The following is an 18,570-nucleotide window of genomic DNA, read 5'->3' as shown; positions in this document are numbered from 1 at the left end:
AGGTAGGGCTTGGTGTTACAAAGTATTTCTATTTCAAATAAATGCTATTCTTCTGAATTTTGTATTCATCAAGAATCCTGAAAAAAAAAACAAATTAATCTTGATCAATTTTTAACATTGATAATAATAAGGAATGTTTCTTGAGCACCAAATCAGCATATTAGAATGATTTCTGAAGGATCATGTGACACAAGCTGAAAATTTGCCATCACAGAAAAAAATTACATTTAAAATATATTTAAATAGAAATGGTTATTTTAAGTTGTAATACTATTATTTTACTGTATTTTTGATCAAATAAATGCATCCTAGACTCATGAATGAAGAGCATTGCATCATGGATGGTCAAAAAGAAGATAGACGTCTTGATTTCATCATCAAAAAAATGTACAGTTCCTCAGCTTCTCTATGATATACGCTGGAAACGACATGTCAAAGGTGAGAGTTACTGCACAGCTTTATTATTACATACAGTTAAGTTATATTATAATAGCCGTGGCTTTGTAGATAAGGGAAAACATTGTCAAATACACTACAAATTCCCTTTAACCTGCAATCTGAAAGAAAAAAAAAAGTACTTACGGTCACAGCCTACTATGTAAATGTCAACATTAATGCGTATAAATTCTTTTATGGCCTGTAAACACAAGTGTTTGTGATTCATTAGAGATGTTTTCAGATAATCAAACTAGAATTTCATGCTTTGATTAGCAAAGTTATTTAATTGACACTTTGTTTTCAGAATGAACACAGCTGCCATACCGCTTTAAGACCCTCGAGTGCAGATATATCCAGGAATGAGACCACAGACATAATGATTATGTTGCCGAATATGAACAAAGAGGATGCGTCTGTTAGTACACTTACATTGACATAGTCCTTGCGATCTCTGTAGATATCTGTCCCTGAGATATTAGCCAGGACACAGCAGCGTGGACTGCAGAGCAGAAAAGATCAATTGATTTTTATCCAAAAAAGAAACAGGATATATTATAAATACGAATATGATGAAAATTAAACCTAATTTCTTTGCCCAGGTCACAATATCTTTAAAGAAGCAGCTAATATCTACACCATATTCAAATTCTTTTTATTTTATTTTTTCATCTAGTTAATTGGATCTGTCAGCACTTACAACTGAGCCCTGAAGACCACAGTGAGGAGCTCCAGTCCAAGACCAACAGCAAGTCCTAAGTCCAGCCCCAAGAATATAGCTGCCAAACAGGTCCCCATCCAAACAATCTGGAGGAAAATGACAAGAGTGGGACGTTACACCGAGTACAGAAATCATTGATATACCATTGGACAGTTCAATTCTAAGGTAAATTATGTGAGATGTTATCTATCTCAGATAAAATACTTCAAATTTAAAAATGTAATTCTCATTTTTAAGAAGCTGAAATTTGAAGTTTGTCTACTTGGATTATACTTTTTTTTTTTTTAAATCCCTTCTTTGCATTTAGAGAGACAAGTCAAAGACTCTTACGCAGTCAGGACGGTCTTTCTTCCACAGGTAAAGGACTGTAACCACCTGCATCAACATCCCCTTCAGGTTCACAATCACCACTGCGCCCAGCACTGACTGCAGGCACACAACACCACACAGCTTTTCACAAATTCTTTCTTCTGTTATTAAAGCCAATCATTTACACTTTGAATTTAAAACCTACCTTTGGTAGAGGTTCCAACAAAAACCCTATCCCCAAGATTACCACCAGCACGATAATGGCCGAGAGTAAACCAGCTACCTGAAAAGTACATTTAATTTTTTTTTAATAAATTAACACTTTTATTTAATAAGGATGCATTCATTTGATAAAAAGTGGACATTTCTGTTCCAAATAAATGCTGTTCTTTTGAACGTTTTATTGTATCATGGTTTCTGCAAAAATATTAGGCAGCACAACTGTTTCAACATTGATAATAATAAGGAATGTTTCTTGAGCACCAAATCAGCATATTAGAATGATTTCTGAAGGATCATGTGACACAAGCTGAAAATTTGCCATCACAGAAAAAAATTACATTTAAAATATATTTAAATAGAAATGGTTATTTTAAGTTGTAATACTATTATTTTACTGTATTTTTGATCAAATAAATGCATCCTTGGTGAGCATAAAAGAGTTACAAAATAATTAAAAAATATTAACGATCCCAAACTTTTGAACAGTAGTGTATGAAAAACAAAAAAAACAAGTATTTTGAAATAAATATGAGCAGGAATATGATGTTATATTTATGGCACCATTGTGTTAATTGTATTATTTACAACATGTCTATTGTATTATATTGTATTGTTTACAACTCTTTCTGGAACACTAGAGGACAGTATTTCTCTGTGGCTGGAAAACAAATTCTCTAATTGGGACACCACAGATGCAAAATCATATTTTTGTGTTCCAGCCAATAAGAAAAGCTTGCAAACCGAGCTGTTTACCTGTGTTTTTCCTCCAGTGCTTTCTTGAACTGCACTTCTGGAGAGAGCCGTGCTGGCTGCCAGAGACTTAAACGCTCCTCCAAAGATGTTGCTTGCCCCAAAGGCAATGAGTTCCTGCGGGATTATATGTGTCATTGCAGATGTGCTTCCACAGACTGTTCTCTGTTGCATTTTAAATGGAATAGTATTCAGGGCTTACTTGATTTCCATCTATAACGTAGTCATGCTTTACAGAATAGACTTTAGCCACTGCAAAAGCCACGGCAAATCCCACAATAGCTATTGGGAAAGCCTCCACTGCTGTCATCTGGAAAACCTGCAGGCTGGGAGTGATTGGGGACTCAAACCTGGACAGATGAAAATGTGTTTATTTTTTATGCCTCCTACAGTTCTCTTCAGTTAACTTTGTGCTCTAAAGCATATGGATTTGTTTTTGTTGCTGTGTAACAGCTGTAACAGCTAGAACCATACAATCATAATTGGTTTTGTTATTTGTTGTTGTTGTTTTCTATGCATGGACAATTTGACAAGATGAACTTTTATCAGGTATATGCATTAGAAATGTAAAGTCTCTCCCTGAAAAATGAACCAAAAATATTGATGACTCATCCTGCATTACAATTTTTTTGTCCAATCGAATGCACTCTAGAATGAGAACGCCCCGTCCCCTAATACAAACGTGTGTTATTTTTTAACATATATTATTTTTTAAAGGGGTCATTCAGTATGGCCCAACTTTGAATGTATAATTTGTCAACACAAGAAGGAAAACATATTTCACTGGTTCTTTAAATCACGGCTTAGTAAAAACTGTTTTATAATATTATGAAGATTGTGATGCTTACGTGTTTGGAATTTTCCCCACCACATCCACTCCGTGATTTTCACTGAAGTTGAATGCATAGGAGACGCCACATGCTATTACGGTCTGTTGGACGTAAAAGTACTTTTAATGATTTTGATATTTAAGATTTGCTTTGAACACAAAAGATAAGATGAGACAAGGACTTATGCACTTAGAAAATTGTATACACTTGAACAAATATTAACAAATACAGTGATTGGCATGATAGTATGGAAAATACAAATCAATATCGGTTGATAAACTTTATCATGTCATAAAGATGTATAACCTTTCTAAATGTCAGGTTACAGAAAAGGTGAAGGTTATACTTACAGAAATGGGTTCACTCAACTCACCATAATGATTTCTATGGGGATGGGCACTGGTAACTTTGACTTAAATCTGTCGTTGATCTCCTTTATGCCCAACACCGTCACCATCACCACAATTGAAGTCACCAGATCGTGGATATTAGTGGAGGTGATCTGGGTAAATGCACTCTCAAGAGTCTGCAGAGAAACCAAAAGACTGAAAGATTGTTTTACGGGAGACATTCAAACAAACAATGATAGAACTTGTAATACTATAACGCTTTTGAACTCAATATATAGCTGAGAATATGCTGTGGGTTTGTGGGCGAGATCAATATTGTTTCAACTATTATTTATTTATTTTGTTTACATATGGACAAAAAGACACTTTTATTACATTTCAGAGAAATTTGATGATTTTCGAAGTGTAGCTTTTGTTAGGCAAGTTAAGCAAAACATGGCCACAAGGAGCAAGAAAAATGTCTTATGACCTACATATATAATGGATAGTGGTCCACTGAAACCCGGCACAGTCAGTCCTAGTATAAACTTGAGCTGCGAAACCAGGATGTGAACAGCAGCTGCGGTGGTGAATCCTGATATCAGAGTATCTGAAAGGTACATGACAATGAAGCCCACCTGCAGCAGCCCCATACCAAGCTAGAAATAAAGAGAATGAAGATAAGCATTGATGTGATTGCAAACAGTCAAGTTTTATAATGAAAGGTTGGTTGATGTACCTGGAATAAACCCACTAGGAAGGTGAGGGAGGCAGACACTAAGATTCTCTGTTCTTCTTTCGTCAGGCCCTCAAAAGCAGTGATGTTTGCAGGCGGACCCTCATCGGGCACCAATCTGGTCACTACTGCCCCCACCATGAGACTCAATACAGGGAAAGATCCTGGTGTGAAGAGCAACACTAATGGTGAGTAGATTTACACTATATTACACGTCATCATAAAAAGGCAGAAATAATTGCCTCTTTTTGGTGTCTGTCTGATTAAAGTCTGCCTGTCGCATAATAATAATAATGTTATGTATAATATATTATTACACATTATTATTATTACTACTATTTGAACGTATGAAGCATAATTTGATACTAATGTTGTTGTTGTGTTCTTTTTTTAAATTATTTTTCAACATGTTATTGAAGCATACTTGGAGATTTTAAACTTTTTTTCCATTGCTGTACAAAAGAAGCTGCACTTAGTAGAAAATAGTTAACATGGATGGCCTGTTGTTGTAATAATAATAATAATAATAATAATATTGTGTAATAGTATATCATAACATATTTTATTTTAAACATGCATATATACATATTATTTAGATGTAAAATAAATATTGTATATTATTAAATAATGTTATTATTACTGTATTTTTTAACCCGAGAGTTCTTGTGGGATTTGAACATATGAAGCAAAATTTATTATACAGTTGTTGTCAGGTATTTGTTTTTTTTTATGTTTAAATATCCCATTGAAGCACACTCTAAAAAATGCTGGGTTAAATATAACCCAGCTCTGGTTTAAAAAGGGACAAACCCAGCTATTGGGTTGTTTTGACCCAGCGGTTGGGTTGTTTTGAACCCAGCATTTTTTAGAGTGCATATTTAGATATTTAGATTGAAATTTCAATCTTTCTCCACTGAAATACAAAAGAAGCTGCAGAAGCTGTGGAGAATAGCTGGCCGAGGATTTTATGAACTGAGGTATTTTGATTGAGCTCAACTGTGCCAAATCTAAATGAGAGGCTACTAAACTCATCCCTGGCACTATTTAGCCAATGCCACAATAAACTTTAATGGAATTATAGGGTTATATTCAGAAGGGTGTTGTAACAGCTAGACAGTGCTTGGTGTGTCAGTGACATGTTGTTTGTTTGTCTCGTTCACGTAATCTGTTCACAAGTGTACTCACCCACAGAAATGTGTCGTGAGGTGCCCAGGAAAAAATACATGATGACTGGGAAAAAAGCAGCATACAGTCCATACCAGGTAGAGATGGATGCCAGCAAACTGAAGGCTAGCCCTGAGGGAAAAAATATTGATAATTACTAACCAACCCCTGGTAGCATCGTTAAATAATCTTCATACTGTATATGTGCTAAAAATGTACCTTTTTATATATTTGTCAGTCAACTTCTTAATCTTAAACGCTTCCTTTGCTCAATATGTACTGCATTTCTGGGCTATCTTCCGATGATATGTTTATCATTTCACCAACAGTTCTAAATGCACTTTTCTCTTATTTTGAGAAATAAGAGAATTATTATTTCGTCATACCAGTTATCTCATAAAAAACTGCGTAGACACTCACATCAGTCACAGAACTCAGATCATCGAGATAAAACTATCATTCCTGTAGTGTTGCATTCTTATGGCCTGATATCATATTTCATCTAATATCATGAATCTATTGCAAGAGTTGAGTAAGAGCTTATATCGTGAATGTTCCTGTTGAGTAACTTTCAATAAGGGCTTCATAAGATTTTACCTTGTAGCACGGCAACCAATCCAGTGCTGATGCCAGACAAGATGTCATTCAGCAGCCAGCCTTTGATTGAGTAGGTTTTCATCCATCCAATGATAGGCAGCAGAGAAATAGCAGTGTTCTTTGCACGTTCGGAAGTACAACTAGCAAATAAGTAATAAAATAATAAATTCAGTTTATAAAAAAACAAAAAACAATTTAGAGACATCTCACAGCAAATAAAGTGCTGTTGCTCAATAAAAAAAAGAACTATATCTGCTTTTGTCATAGTGTATTTGTATTATATGTTAGGATAGGACAATATTTGGCCAAGATACAGCTATTTGAAAATCTGGAATCTGAGGGTGCAAAACAATCTAAATATTGAGAATATTTAAAGTTATTCTTTACAATTTAAAGTTGTCCAAATGAAGTTCTTAGCAATGCATATTACTAATCAAAAATTAAGTTTTAATATATTTACAGTAGGACATTTACAAAATATCTTAATGGAACAGGATCTTTACTTAATATCCTAATGATTTTTGGCATAAAAAAAAATCGATCATTTTGACCCATACAATGTTTTTTTGGCTATTGCTACAAATATACGCCAGCGACTTAAGACTGGTTTTGTGCTCCAGGGTCACATATATATTATATAGTACTAATAATAAAAATAACATTTATTAATATTATTAGAATTTAAAAAATAAAAAAAATATTAAAATAAAAAAATAAATAGCTCAAATAATTTCTTGCCTCTAATTATAACAAATTTCTCTGCACTGCTTAATAAATGTTAAAAGTTCAGGCTTACGTGAAGCACTGTATAACATGGTGCAGGAATCTCTTGTGTTGCCGATAGACTTTTGCATGTTCATCCTCAAAGGTGTCTTCTGAGTAGAGCGCTCTGGTCACTGAATACCTCTGTGTTGAGGGTCGGAGCATTGTGCGCCGGACAAAAATCCTTCTGATCTGTGTGAGGCAACCAAACAAATGCAATTCCTCAATATCTGCTACAACTCTGGCGACTGTCAAGCTGGATTTGTTGCATTTGTATTTATATTGATAATCATGGAAATGTTGTGTAAGATGGAGGTGTTTACTTTAACGCACTGTGAGTAAACGTCATGCAACTACACAGTGTGAGTTCACATGTCTGTCATGATGAGTGTATGATAGTATGTGTGTGTCAACCTGCACATTTAGCCTGATATCTCTAAGATATAATTGATGTTTCCATGGGATTTTCCACAATTTAAAATGCTTGTCTCCTTGTATATGAACCTATTCTTGCTAATTAGGCTTTTTGTCAGCAGTTATGTTGTCATGATCTATAGTTGGTGCTCAGCAGCTCTAAATAACATTCAGTCTTATTGTTTTTAATCTGTAATACCAGCATCCTTTGAAGGTTTTACAGTACTGGTCATTAACTTTTGAACTTTGATAAAAATTGAGCATTTAGCTTTATCTTTTTTTTTTTTTTTTTATCTTTTTGTTTGCATCTGTATATAGTTTTTGCCCTTTTAAATCAGATTTATGATTTTTATCTATGGAATGGACTTAAATTCGCATATATACTACAATTCTTTTTTTTTTTAAAGAAATTAATATTTTAATTCAGCAAGGATACATTGAATTGATCAAAAGTGACTGTTAAGATATTTACATGGTCACAAAAGTATTCTTTTTTCAAATAAATGTTGCTCTTTTGAACATTCTATTCATGAATGAATCCTAAAAACAAAAGTATCATGCTTTCTACAAACATATTAAACTGCACAACTGTTTTCAACATGTGACACTGAAGACTGGAATAATGGCTGCTGAAAATTCAGCTCATCACAGGAATAAATTACATTTTAAAATATATAAAAACAAAAAAAAAGAAAACTGTTCTTTTAAATTACACTAATATTTCATAATATTACTGTTTTAACTGTATTTTTTTATCAAATAAGTAGCCTTGTTGAGCCTAATACACTTATTTCAAAAACACTCAAAAACCTTACCAACCCCAAACTTTTGAACGACAATGTTTGTTTGCAATATGATAATCCTACCTGTTCAGTGAGGTATCAGATATTTCCAATTTGCTGTCCCTGTTTTGCTTTAAAAGTTGCAGTGGTCTGTCAGAGATCTTTAAGACCATGTAAATGTATAAATTGCTAAACTTACCTTGTCTGTAATTATTAACAGTTATCAAGATGCCTTCTTTACATTTCCAGCCACATCTCCGCCTTATCCATGACCATTGTTCTTTCTGATAAAAACTTGGCAAAAGCCAACCACCTATCGGTTGCTTCCTTTAATCCTCTCATACCTCATAAGACGAAATCTTTTGATATTTCAGATATAATGTGGGAAACATATTAGTTTGGATTTAGTTCCTTTTCCATTGTGTCAAAAAAAAAGAGAGAAAAGGTTAAATTAAAAATAAAAATGTTGGATATTAGAACTTTTTTTATTGATATTAGTTCCCATTCAGGATTACGATTGGTCAAAACAGCATTTCAGTTGTTCTAAAGTAATTGATGTGTATTATCAGTTTTGACGTGAAACACCTCTTCACCTAGTTACTGTGTGTGCTGCATCCACAGAATGACGTTCTGTTATTGTTTACATGTCATATCCTGATGCTTTATGAATTCATGTTTTAATAAAAATTTGTGTCATTAACTTTTACAAAAGCAATAAGGAACGTACTGTATTGTGTATTGAGTAAGGTTGTTAGGTAGCTTGGCGGAAAAAAAAAAAATATATATATATTTTTAGTGAGCAGTTATTTAGCAGATGTGACGTACTGTACACCTGATAAGTACAATTTGTACAACCATACTTCCTGTTACCTAACCTGAACTTCTTATGTCATATTAGGAAATTATGCAAGAAATTATGCAAAACTATGCAGCTTTTTTTTTTTTCAATGACAACGCACAATTCATTGTAATTGTGAGAGACCCTTAGAAATGGAGACCGTTTGAAGTTCATTCTCATGTGATTCTCTGGAAGACATCGCGCAAGGATGACTGTCATTCTTTTCGAAATTCTTTTCATTTTACCAAATTACTTACAAATCCTTAACTGTGTATGATTAGATTCCTACGTATTTCTCACAAGGCTATTTTTGGTATTCAGACATTTCTGATGCGGGGTGTGTTTGTGTGTGAGCATACACTGTAAAAAATATTAGTAATTCAATACAAAGTGTGTGTAAATGCATCAGTTAATAAACTAAATTGTTAACAGTTAGTCACCTGAATCAAATTTAAAAGACGATGCATTTAATTCAAAACATTTGTGAAAATGTTTAAGTATAAATTATTTTATAATTTACTTCTAAATTGTGTTTTATAAAGAATTATGTATGCTTTTACTGTTATTGTTAATAAAATAATGAAATTGTTTTAATATAATTGTTTTTATAAGTAAAAGCATACTATTGTTTTAACAAGTCAAACATAAAGTACCACCTGTATGATTATCAGTGCGTTTTACATTAATAAACCAATTTAATTTGCTCAAAGTAGTTGGTATATTAACATTATATAATTTACATAATACAGTTATACATGTTTGACCCTGTTTCTTATGTATTAGTTGTGTTTTGCTGTTTGCATTATTTTCTGTTGTCTCCAGAAGTAAATATTTGGTCATCATGGCCTTTAATCAAATTTGTGAATGAGAAGCTCCAGACTTTTGCTTGCATCTGAACCGGCAGCTTTTATCATCAAATGAGTTTATGCTTCTGTTTTCTTCAGCTCCAGTAGCTCGCATCAGAACTGGCAGCTTTTTGATATAAGAGGTTATAAGATGTGTCTGTTACACTGGGAGACAACGTTGTAAATACTACTTCAGATAACTGCATGGATGTGCTCAGGCACAACCACTCTTTATCAGTAAAATGATAGCAGGTAAATATGTGCTTGATATCTTATATTCTAGCGTGGTGATCTACATTAATATGCTTGTTGCCCACAAAGACCGTATTGGTGATTAAACGGGAAAGATTACTAATATAAATGCTATTTAATGTACACTACTGTACAAAAGTTTGGGGTAAGATTTTGCTAATGTTTTTGAAAGAAGTCTCTAATGCTCACCAAGTCTGCATTTATTTGATCAAAAATATAGTAAAACAGTTATAATGGGAATCAATATGGTCTTCTGGGTCTATGACACTGGTCTTCAGTGTCTTGAAAATTATTGTAAAAAAAATTGAATGGTAGTGTATAATACAGTAAAATAAATTAATACATTAGACACAATAACAGCAGACATGTGCATGTTTATAGTACTGTTTTTAATAATATTTACTTTATATAAATATGATACATATTTTATATACATTTCTTTACTAGGTCATTATTTTGTCCTTGTATCGTTATCATTAATTTATCTATGCATCATCACTGAGGGGAAAAATTATGTATCATTATATATCAGTACACTAGACAGATTTTTACAGCATAGACTTTATACCTAAATAACTATCAAGATGATCTCAGTGCGATCTTTGCAGATAAGAGGTCCTCACCGCAGTAATTAATCAATCTATTTTAACTTTCACTATTACTAATGTTATCCCGACACATATTACAACATAAGTCTCGCATTAACATTGAATTAGTCATAGATTGAAAGGTGTGTCATTAAAATAGAAGTGACCTGCTGTTCTGGTTTAAGCCTGAATCACGTGTTACTCTTTGATAGTTTCTTACAGTGCATTCTCGTGTTAAGTTGAATAATGCACTGATAGTAATATTAAAGATTAGAGAAAAGCAAAGACTTATTACAGTGTACCTTAGAAAGCCACTAGACAGATTTTTACAGCATAGACTTTATACCTAAATAACTATCAAGATGATCTCAGTGCGATCTTTGCAGATAAGAGGTCCTCACCGCAGTAATTAATCAATCTATTTTAACTTTCACTATTACTAATGTTATCCCGACACATATTACAACATAAGTCTCGCATTAACATTGAATTAGTCATAGATTGAAAGGTGTGTCATTGAAATAGAAGTGACCTGCTGTTCTGGTTTAAGCCTGAATCACGTGTTACTCTTTGATAGTTTCTTACAGTGCATTCTGGTGTTAAGTTGAATAATGCACTGATAGTAATATTAAAGATCAGAGAAAAGCAAAGACTTATTACAGTGTACCTTAGAAAGCCAGGGTCAGTCAGTCAGTGAGTGGTCAGGTGTGTGTGTATCAGACACTCATGTTCTTGTGTGTTTAATGTGCTCAGTTACTGTTACTAAATGTTATAAGTACACAAAAGGCCTCCAAATAGAGCAACACAGGAATGTCAACAGAAATGAAACAAGTGCTTTTTTGTTGAGCTTGTAATTTGTTTCATCTCAGGCAAACCGCAGGTTCATTCTCTCCCCATTCTGTGTATGTGTGTGGAACATTTCAGACATTTTAATGAGATGATGGTGTGTATATAGGTCAAATTTCTTCATGTTTAACACTGTTTATCAAAATTGAACTTGTGCAATTTAGTCCTTGTCTGTTTGTTTTGAGGTCGTGTACTCCTAAATGCTGACAAAATTCAATTTTAAACTTTAGTCTTTCTTTTTCCAGGAAAATGGACAAAAAATGTTTTTTGTTCAATCAGATTGTCTATAAAATGAAAATGCCACGTCCTTAACACCACCTGCCTCTGAGCAACAACAATAGCAGATTATGATCACACAATTTGATCAATTAAAGACTATTGGCTCTTTAAAAAAGTAATAAACCCTTTGATGTGCTCAACCACAATTTCCTGTTGTAATAAACACAGGAAATAAGTTGTGCTCTGTTAATTATGCTTGACTCTCTTGGTTTGACATTACTCATAATGTGTCACAAAAATAATTAATTAACGACAGACCTTTTTTTAGTTTCTGACTATAGTGATATCCAATCTAAGAACAAATCAGGGTCAGCAGCCTGATGGAACAATGAAGCACACAGACACACTACAATCTATATTATTACTATTTCTCAGGTGATCTATTTCCAAATATCAAATGTTTCTCTTCTTTACGACTCAGTGAGCAGTTCTCAACAAGAAACACAGATTTAATGTGTTTGCCTATCAAAAAGGGCCTCGATACTGATGAATTTGGAGTCTTGTATTTGCCTCAAAAATGAGGCAGTAAAAATGAAAACACCACATGCTTTTTAACTTTTGCATTTGGTGTTACTCTTCTAGTTTAGAAGTCTTTGTTAGCTCCACTTTCAGTCCTCCCAGGATGTCTCCTGACCCACTCTCAGCAAATGAATAGGAAGACGATGAATGTCTTTCCCAGTGATTCTTAACAAAGGGAGTGTTTCCTCAGTTTGAAAGTCCATAAATAGCCTAGACACGGAGAAAAACACTTGTTTGTTGGGTTGTTGATTTGAGTTATTTGATAACATTATATTATCTGAAGCCATGAAATAAAAAGATGCGGGATGCTCACCAAGTGCTGGATGTCATAGGTCTCAATCAGGTCCTCATCTTCAGTAAAAGGAAGTGGCTCTTTGTCGTCTTGCAACTGTGAAATCTAAACACAGAGAATGTACAGTATGTACACTGCACAGTATTGGGAATTTCTATGTGCTCAGAATGCTACAGGTGTCATAATGTTTACAACTAGTTTTTTTTAATGTTTTGGAAGAAGTCTCTTAGGCTCAACATGGCTACGTGCATTTGGTCAAAAATACAGTAAAAACAATAATATTCTGAAACGTCATTCATTCATGTGATGGCAAAGTTGTATTTTCAGCCGCCATTACTCCAGTTTTCAGTGTCACATGATCCTTCAGAAATCAGTCTAATATGCCAATTGGTGCTCAAGAAACATTTAATATTATCACTATCTATATATATATATATATATATGTATGTATGTATGTATGTATATGTGTGTATATATTACTAGTTAAGAAAAAAATAGTATAGTATAAATCGGGCTGCTGAATGTCAGAAAGTGGCCTAATTTACGTGAATTCACTCTGTATACTGCACAGTATATCGTATGCGGTACAATAGTATTCCATTCTGAACAAAATCCATGATATCCGTTGTGTTGCATCATGTTACAATTGGCCACTTTAACTAGTAGTCACTGTTTTTCTAGATGGGTTATTTTTTCCTCATTGAGCAATATCAACATATGCAAAACACTCCTTTTATTTAGATCTTGTATCTTTGATTATCAGGATTTACAGTCCCCCAGATTATCAGGCTCAATAAACCAACAAGAAGTTTATCAGTCACCTCCTAAAATATATGTTATCATTGAGCAGCTTCATTATGAGACAGTTGAGACGTGGAACTATTATAATTTTACCTTCTCAGCTAATGGATCCTCTTCATTTCCAGTGGAGGTTTCCAGCTGGATGAATAGAATGGCGTCATGGACTGAGAGGAAGAGAATGTCTCTGGTAACCTCCTCATCAAAGAAGGACAGGGCCTCCATTCTCCTGACAAGCTCACCTGTGACACGAGGACCCTTTAGGTTATTCACCGTGTCCTAACCTGCCATTATCAGGCTGCAGTTTGTAGCAACAGCTTGTTGCAACATACTGTTATAGAGTCAGGCCTTACCATCACATCCTGCGATGTAGACGCTAACCCCAATCCGTATGAATTCCTTCACAGTCTGTGAAGATGGGAAATGACAGTTAGCTACTACTTAGTTTTGGTCATTACTTAGCCTCACATCATTCCAAATCTTTCTTATTTGAAACCCAAAAGAAGATATTTTGAACATTGGACCCCATTGACTTTCATTGTATGTAAAACACTGAGGCTTTGCCGCTTTTTTCAAAATATAATCTTTTGTGTTCTGTGGAAGACAGAAAGTCATACAGGTTTGCAATTATATGAAGGTCACCATCATATTGTAGTTATGCATTATTGCAGGGGAACAATGACGCACCAGTTTGAGGGACTTGGTTGCTACCACGTCCAGGAATGAAACGGCAGAGAAGTCCACCACGAGGCTGTGAATATGGACCCTGGGTACTGATACACTGACAGGCAGCTCAGACGTCCAGTCTACCTGAACTTTCACCTCTGAGTCTGGCTGAGACGCCCCTTCCTCCAGCTCAGGAACCTGCACTTTTTCAAAGGCTTTGTTTTCTACTCCCAGTGAGGCCACTGGTACCAAACCATCCTGTGAAGGAAGGCAGATATGGGAAAGACCAGAATGTGGTGTCATAAACTCAGGTCAGTGATCAAAATAAGTTTTTTCTTGAAAAGCATTCCAAAAAGTTTCTAATGTTTGGGATTTACACATACTTAGCCAGACTGCTGTGCACAACGTACCTCTGTAGCTTGTAGTTTTCCTTTTTTAATGAGTTTGTGAATCTTCTTCAAAGCTTTATTTCTTTTCTTGAACACCCGCACTGCATCAAACCCCACCTGTAAGAATTAATCAGCTTTAAATCACACCATTTTTCTTTTCAAACCTTATAGTTTATCGTTTCAGAATTTAGAACTACAGCGAAGTAAACTCACCTCTTCTCTCAACTTCTCTTTGAAGTAATCAATATTTGCAAAGTAAATGGGTGAGTTGCACTTAAAAATCTTTATCCCAGGAATTTCAACAATCTGAAAGTTTGGGGAAATACCTTTGTTAATTTAAAACATGTATAATGTTATATATATATGTTCATAAATGTTGTGGCCAGTTACTGATTATTGACAACATTAAAAATGTAAATCTTACATTTTTGTAGTCCTTCATGTTTTTGTAGATATCAGTATTTGGGACATTTCCAAGGGTGGCACAAGAAGGGCTGAATGAAATAAGAGAAACCATTATAATGTGAATTATGATGTTTAATCTTTAAATACATGTCTTTTACAATTGATTTACATTATGTATAATTTGTTTTTAACAGGGACTTTTCTTTTATACTCTATTAAATATTACAAAACAAACATTTATATGATAACATTAATATGATGCCCTTATTATTGATAATATTAACACTCATATTTTGAGTTATATCATAAACACCAAGCTGCACTAATTCAGATTAACAAGCAGTTGTCACATTTCTCAACAAATATACCAAAATCTTACTAAAAACAAAATTAAATAAAAAAAGAATGAATTTGCTTTGTGTCAAATAAAAATTGTAAACAGTTTTGCGTACTTCACACTCAAGCATGCTTTGATATCCTTACAAATGTGCTACTTACAACTGTGTTCTGACCACCACTGTGCCCATCTCAAATACCAGACCAGCCAGCAGACCCACATCTAAACCCAGCACAATGGATGCCAGGCACGTAGCTATCCAGATGAGCTGCAGAAGTATAAGGATTCATTATGCTCTTATTTCATTTAGTATAATCTCTTTTTTATACAAATAAAATGATTCACATGATTCCATTTGCTTGATGTAATCAGAACACTAATTAATGTTATAATGACCTTTTACAGAAACTTGTAATACTTGTACACGGTCTTTCATATCTGATGTTTAAAATAGTCTCATTTTGTTGACTATTTTTCTGACAGTACTCATCTCATTCTGTTCATTTATCAGTCTTGGGATGTTACTTACACAGTCTGTTCTGTTCTGTCTCCAGAGTACAGGTACTTCAGAGATCTGCATGAACATGCCCTTCAGGTTGGCTATAACAATGCCAGCCAGCACTGACTGTGGGGCAGAGAGGGGTGACATCATGAGTTGCATGAAGAATATTGCAAGTATTTGACATTTTGATAGTGAAAGACATTCTTTTTCTCTATTAAAACATTAGGCACACCACACCTTCTGCAAAGGCTGAAGAAACGGCCCAAGGACCAAAATCACTATCATCACCATCAGAGCTGAGATGATGCCAGCAACCTGCAACAGTGAGAGGAGAGAACAGTGAGTACTGTGTTTGCACACATACACACGTGAAATTGCTGGAGTAAGAGCATGTGCATTTTACCTGACTCTTCCCCCCTGTGCTTTCCTGCACTGCTGTTCGTGACAATGCAGTGCTGGCCACAAAGCTTGAGAAACATCCTCCGAAAATGTTGCTGATGCCAAAAGCTATCAGCTCCTAATGGGAATAATAGGGTAGTAAACCAGATCAGGCAGTTTATAATTAATCTGTATCAATTAAACACCAACAATGCAGTCATTACACTTTTTGGTATCTACTAAACGACGACAACAACAGCAAAAAAGATTTGAAGACCAATAACAAATCACTATGCAAATAAATTACAGTGTTAACAAAACAAAAGATATGTAGCTGTGCCTTAATGCTCTACGCAGCACTGCCGAGTTTAGAAATGATATCAGCGGCTGTTGCAAACTCAAACTCAAAAAAGTGAAAGTGACCTTAAAAGTATCAATTAAACACCAGCAATGCAGTCATCACACTTTTTTGTATCCACTGAACAAAAAAGTAATCCAAGATTTAAATACCAATCACAAATCAGTGTGCAAATAAATGTTGATCAAACCCCTAACCTGAATCTTTAAATATTTGTTTTGTTTACAGTGCTTACGAAACAAAACAAATGTATCTGTACCCTAAAACAGCATGGTTTATATAATGCATATATTTAATGATATCAGCTGCTGATGTAAACTTACATTCATTTGGCTTTGGAAGGTGAACTTGACCTTAAAACCAATCATAAATCAGTATGCAAATACATTTGTAGAATCTTTAAGGATTTGTTTTGTTTAAAGTGCGAAGAAAACAAAGCGAAACGAAACGGAACAAAGCAACACAAACAAGAAACAAAACAAAGCAAAAATTGAAGCAAAGCGCGAAACACAAAGTGAAACAAAACAAAATGAAACAAATGTAGCTGTGCCCTAAAGCTCTGCACTGTCTGGTTTAGAAATAACAGTCGCTGTTGCAAACTCAGATTCGTTCTGTGCTGGCAGGTAAAAAAAAAAACATCCTTGAAAGGCCAACTAAGACCAGTCACAAATCAGTATGCAAATACATTTTGAACAAAACCCTAAGCAGAATCTTTAAGGACAAAACAAAACTGTAGCTGTGCCCTAAAGATCTATGCTGCACTGCCTAGTTTAGAAAAAAATAACAGCTGCTGTTGCAAATGCAAATTTGTTATGTTCTGGCAGGTGAAGGTGACCTTAAAAGGCCAACTAGTTCTTTCTGGCTCTCCCTCACATTATTGTAATTTTTCAATCAGTGGGAAAGTGCTGATCTGACCCTTATTATACTTAAAAAATACTTCACACTAAAATAAACACCCTTGCTCTTTTTCTTCCCCCAGTACTTGTTAATAGCACCCACATTTCTTGCAAGAAACCAACTAAAGTTGTAGTTTTCAGCTGTTTTTGCCACCAGCAAAGGACAAAATGCATTGTGTTCAGCCCAAACCATTTAGGTGTTATTTATTTTCCCATGCTAATGTAGCCATTGGACTAAAGCATATTTTGAGTGTCAGACACACATTCACACAGAATTGTTGTATACCTGGTTGCCATCGACTGTGTAATCATGTTTTGCTGCATAGACTTTTGCCACTGAGACTGCTACTGCATAACCAACCACTGCTGTGGAAAAACTAGAGCCCAAAATGTTCCCGATAAGTGCTATATTTGGTGTTTGTGGTGGTGCAAACCTGTGCAAACACAAGCAGACATATAGTTACTACAGATTCACATACCAGTTTTGTACTTGTACTATGAGTGTTTTATGCTGTCGTCTCTGATGCATGCAGGTTCTGTACTGGCTGCTATTGTTTTTACCATAATACTGATTTATGTTATTATTGGATAAGGCTTACAAACTGTCTGTCAATGTCATTGTTCTAGAGATAACATTTCTGTTGAAAATCATTACAAGGACAATAATAATAATAATGTCAATATAAAGCGACTGAATGTGCACCCAGCCCTCATCAGGAAGCAGGAAATGCCACAGGAAGTGCTCTTACCCCCTGGGGAGGCTGTGGACAATGCTGGTGCCATACTGGGAATTTAGGTCCATCACATGAGAGATTGCTGAAGCTATCACTGTCTGTCAGTTCAAAAGATTGAAAGGTAACAACAGTCATTATTTAAAAAAAATCATGTTCGTGTCAGAGGCTTACAGGCTTACAAGTTTTTTTTTTTTTTAAGACTGTATGGGAGAATTGTGGGAAAACTGTACATACCACAATCACTTCTATGGGAATCGGCACTGGGATTTTATGCTGAAATTTTGTGTTGATCTCTTTCACAGCCATAACAATGAAGATTGTTAGTAATCCAGCAATCAAGTCCGCAATGTTCGTTTGGTTGATGTTCCTGCCTACATCAATGATAGTCTAGATGTGGAAAAATAAATGAATAATAATAATAATTTATTAAAAGTGTAGTTATTATATTTATAAAATGTAATATTTATTATCAAATGTATTATATTTATAAAAGTGTATATAAATTATACCAAAAAATACTATATAATGTGATATATATATATATATATATATATATACAGTGGTGTGAAAAAGTGTTGGCCCCCTTCCTGATTTCTTA

The 18,570-nt window shown here is 34.4% G+C and overlaps 2 protein-coding genes across 2 annotated transcripts in view; both read right to left on the bottom strand.

Annotated features, from left to right (window-relative positions):
• The window catches only part of LOC107664888 (chloride anion exchanger-like), a 22,507-nt gene extending 15,487 nt beyond the window's left edge, over window positions 1-7,020 (bottom strand). Inside the window, 13 exon segments of the mRNA XM_016455575.1 lie at window positions 868-937; window positions 1,136-1,242; window positions 1,487-1,582; window positions 1,671-1,748; window positions 2,441-2,554; window positions 2,640-2,787; window positions 3,286-3,368; window positions 3,641-3,793; window positions 4,091-4,255; window positions 4,336-4,496; window positions 5,518-5,628; window positions 6,094-6,233; window positions 6,890-7,020. Coding sequence (XP_016311061.1) covers window positions 868-937; window positions 1,136-1,242; window positions 1,487-1,582; window positions 1,671-1,748; window positions 2,441-2,554; window positions 2,640-2,787; window positions 3,286-3,368; window positions 3,641-3,793; window positions 4,091-4,255; window positions 4,336-4,496; window positions 5,518-5,628; window positions 6,094-6,233; window positions 6,890-7,020 — 1,557 coding nt within the window.
• Window positions 7,021-12,183: 5,163 nt separating this feature from the next.
• The window catches only part of LOC107664887 (pendrin-like), a 9,047-nt gene continuing 2,660 nt past the window's right edge, over window positions 12,184-18,570 (bottom strand). The window contains exons 7-21 of the mRNA XM_016455574.1: window positions 18,207-18,359; window positions 17,988-18,070; window positions 17,525-17,672; window positions 16,010-16,123; window positions 15,844-15,921; window positions 15,634-15,729; window positions 15,266-15,372; window positions 14,787-14,856; window positions 14,576-14,668; window positions 14,384-14,479; window positions 13,995-14,231; window positions 13,661-13,715; window positions 13,404-13,549; window positions 12,531-12,614; window positions 12,184-12,427 (exon numbers count right to left, since the gene is read on the bottom strand). Coding sequence (XP_016311060.1) covers window positions 12,404-12,427; window positions 12,531-12,614; window positions 13,404-13,549; window positions 13,661-13,715; window positions 13,995-14,231; window positions 14,384-14,479; window positions 14,576-14,668; window positions 14,787-14,856; window positions 15,266-15,372; window positions 15,634-15,729; window positions 15,844-15,921; window positions 16,010-16,123; window positions 17,525-17,672; window positions 17,988-18,070; window positions 18,207-18,359 — 1,584 coding nt within the window. The 3' untranslated portion in view covers window positions 12,184-12,403. The remainder of the gene's footprint in view (window positions 12,428-12,530; window positions 12,615-13,403; window positions 13,550-13,660; window positions 13,716-13,994; window positions 14,232-14,383; window positions 14,480-14,575; window positions 14,669-14,786; window positions 14,857-15,265; window positions 15,373-15,633; window positions 15,730-15,843; window positions 15,922-16,009; window positions 16,124-17,524; window positions 17,673-17,987; window positions 18,071-18,206; window positions 18,360-18,570) is intronic.

This window comes from Sinocyclocheilus anshuiensis, unplaced genomic scaffold (genome assembly GCF_001515605.1).
Source record: "Sinocyclocheilus anshuiensis isolate Anshui unplaced genomic scaffold, SAMN03320099.WGS_v1.1 scaffold299, whole genome shotgun sequence".
Classification (NCBI taxonomy): Eukaryota; Metazoa; Chordata; class Actinopteri; order Cypriniformes; family Cyprinidae; genus Sinocyclocheilus; species Sinocyclocheilus anshuiensis.
This window is presented reverse-complemented; position numbering and strand designations above follow the sequence as displayed.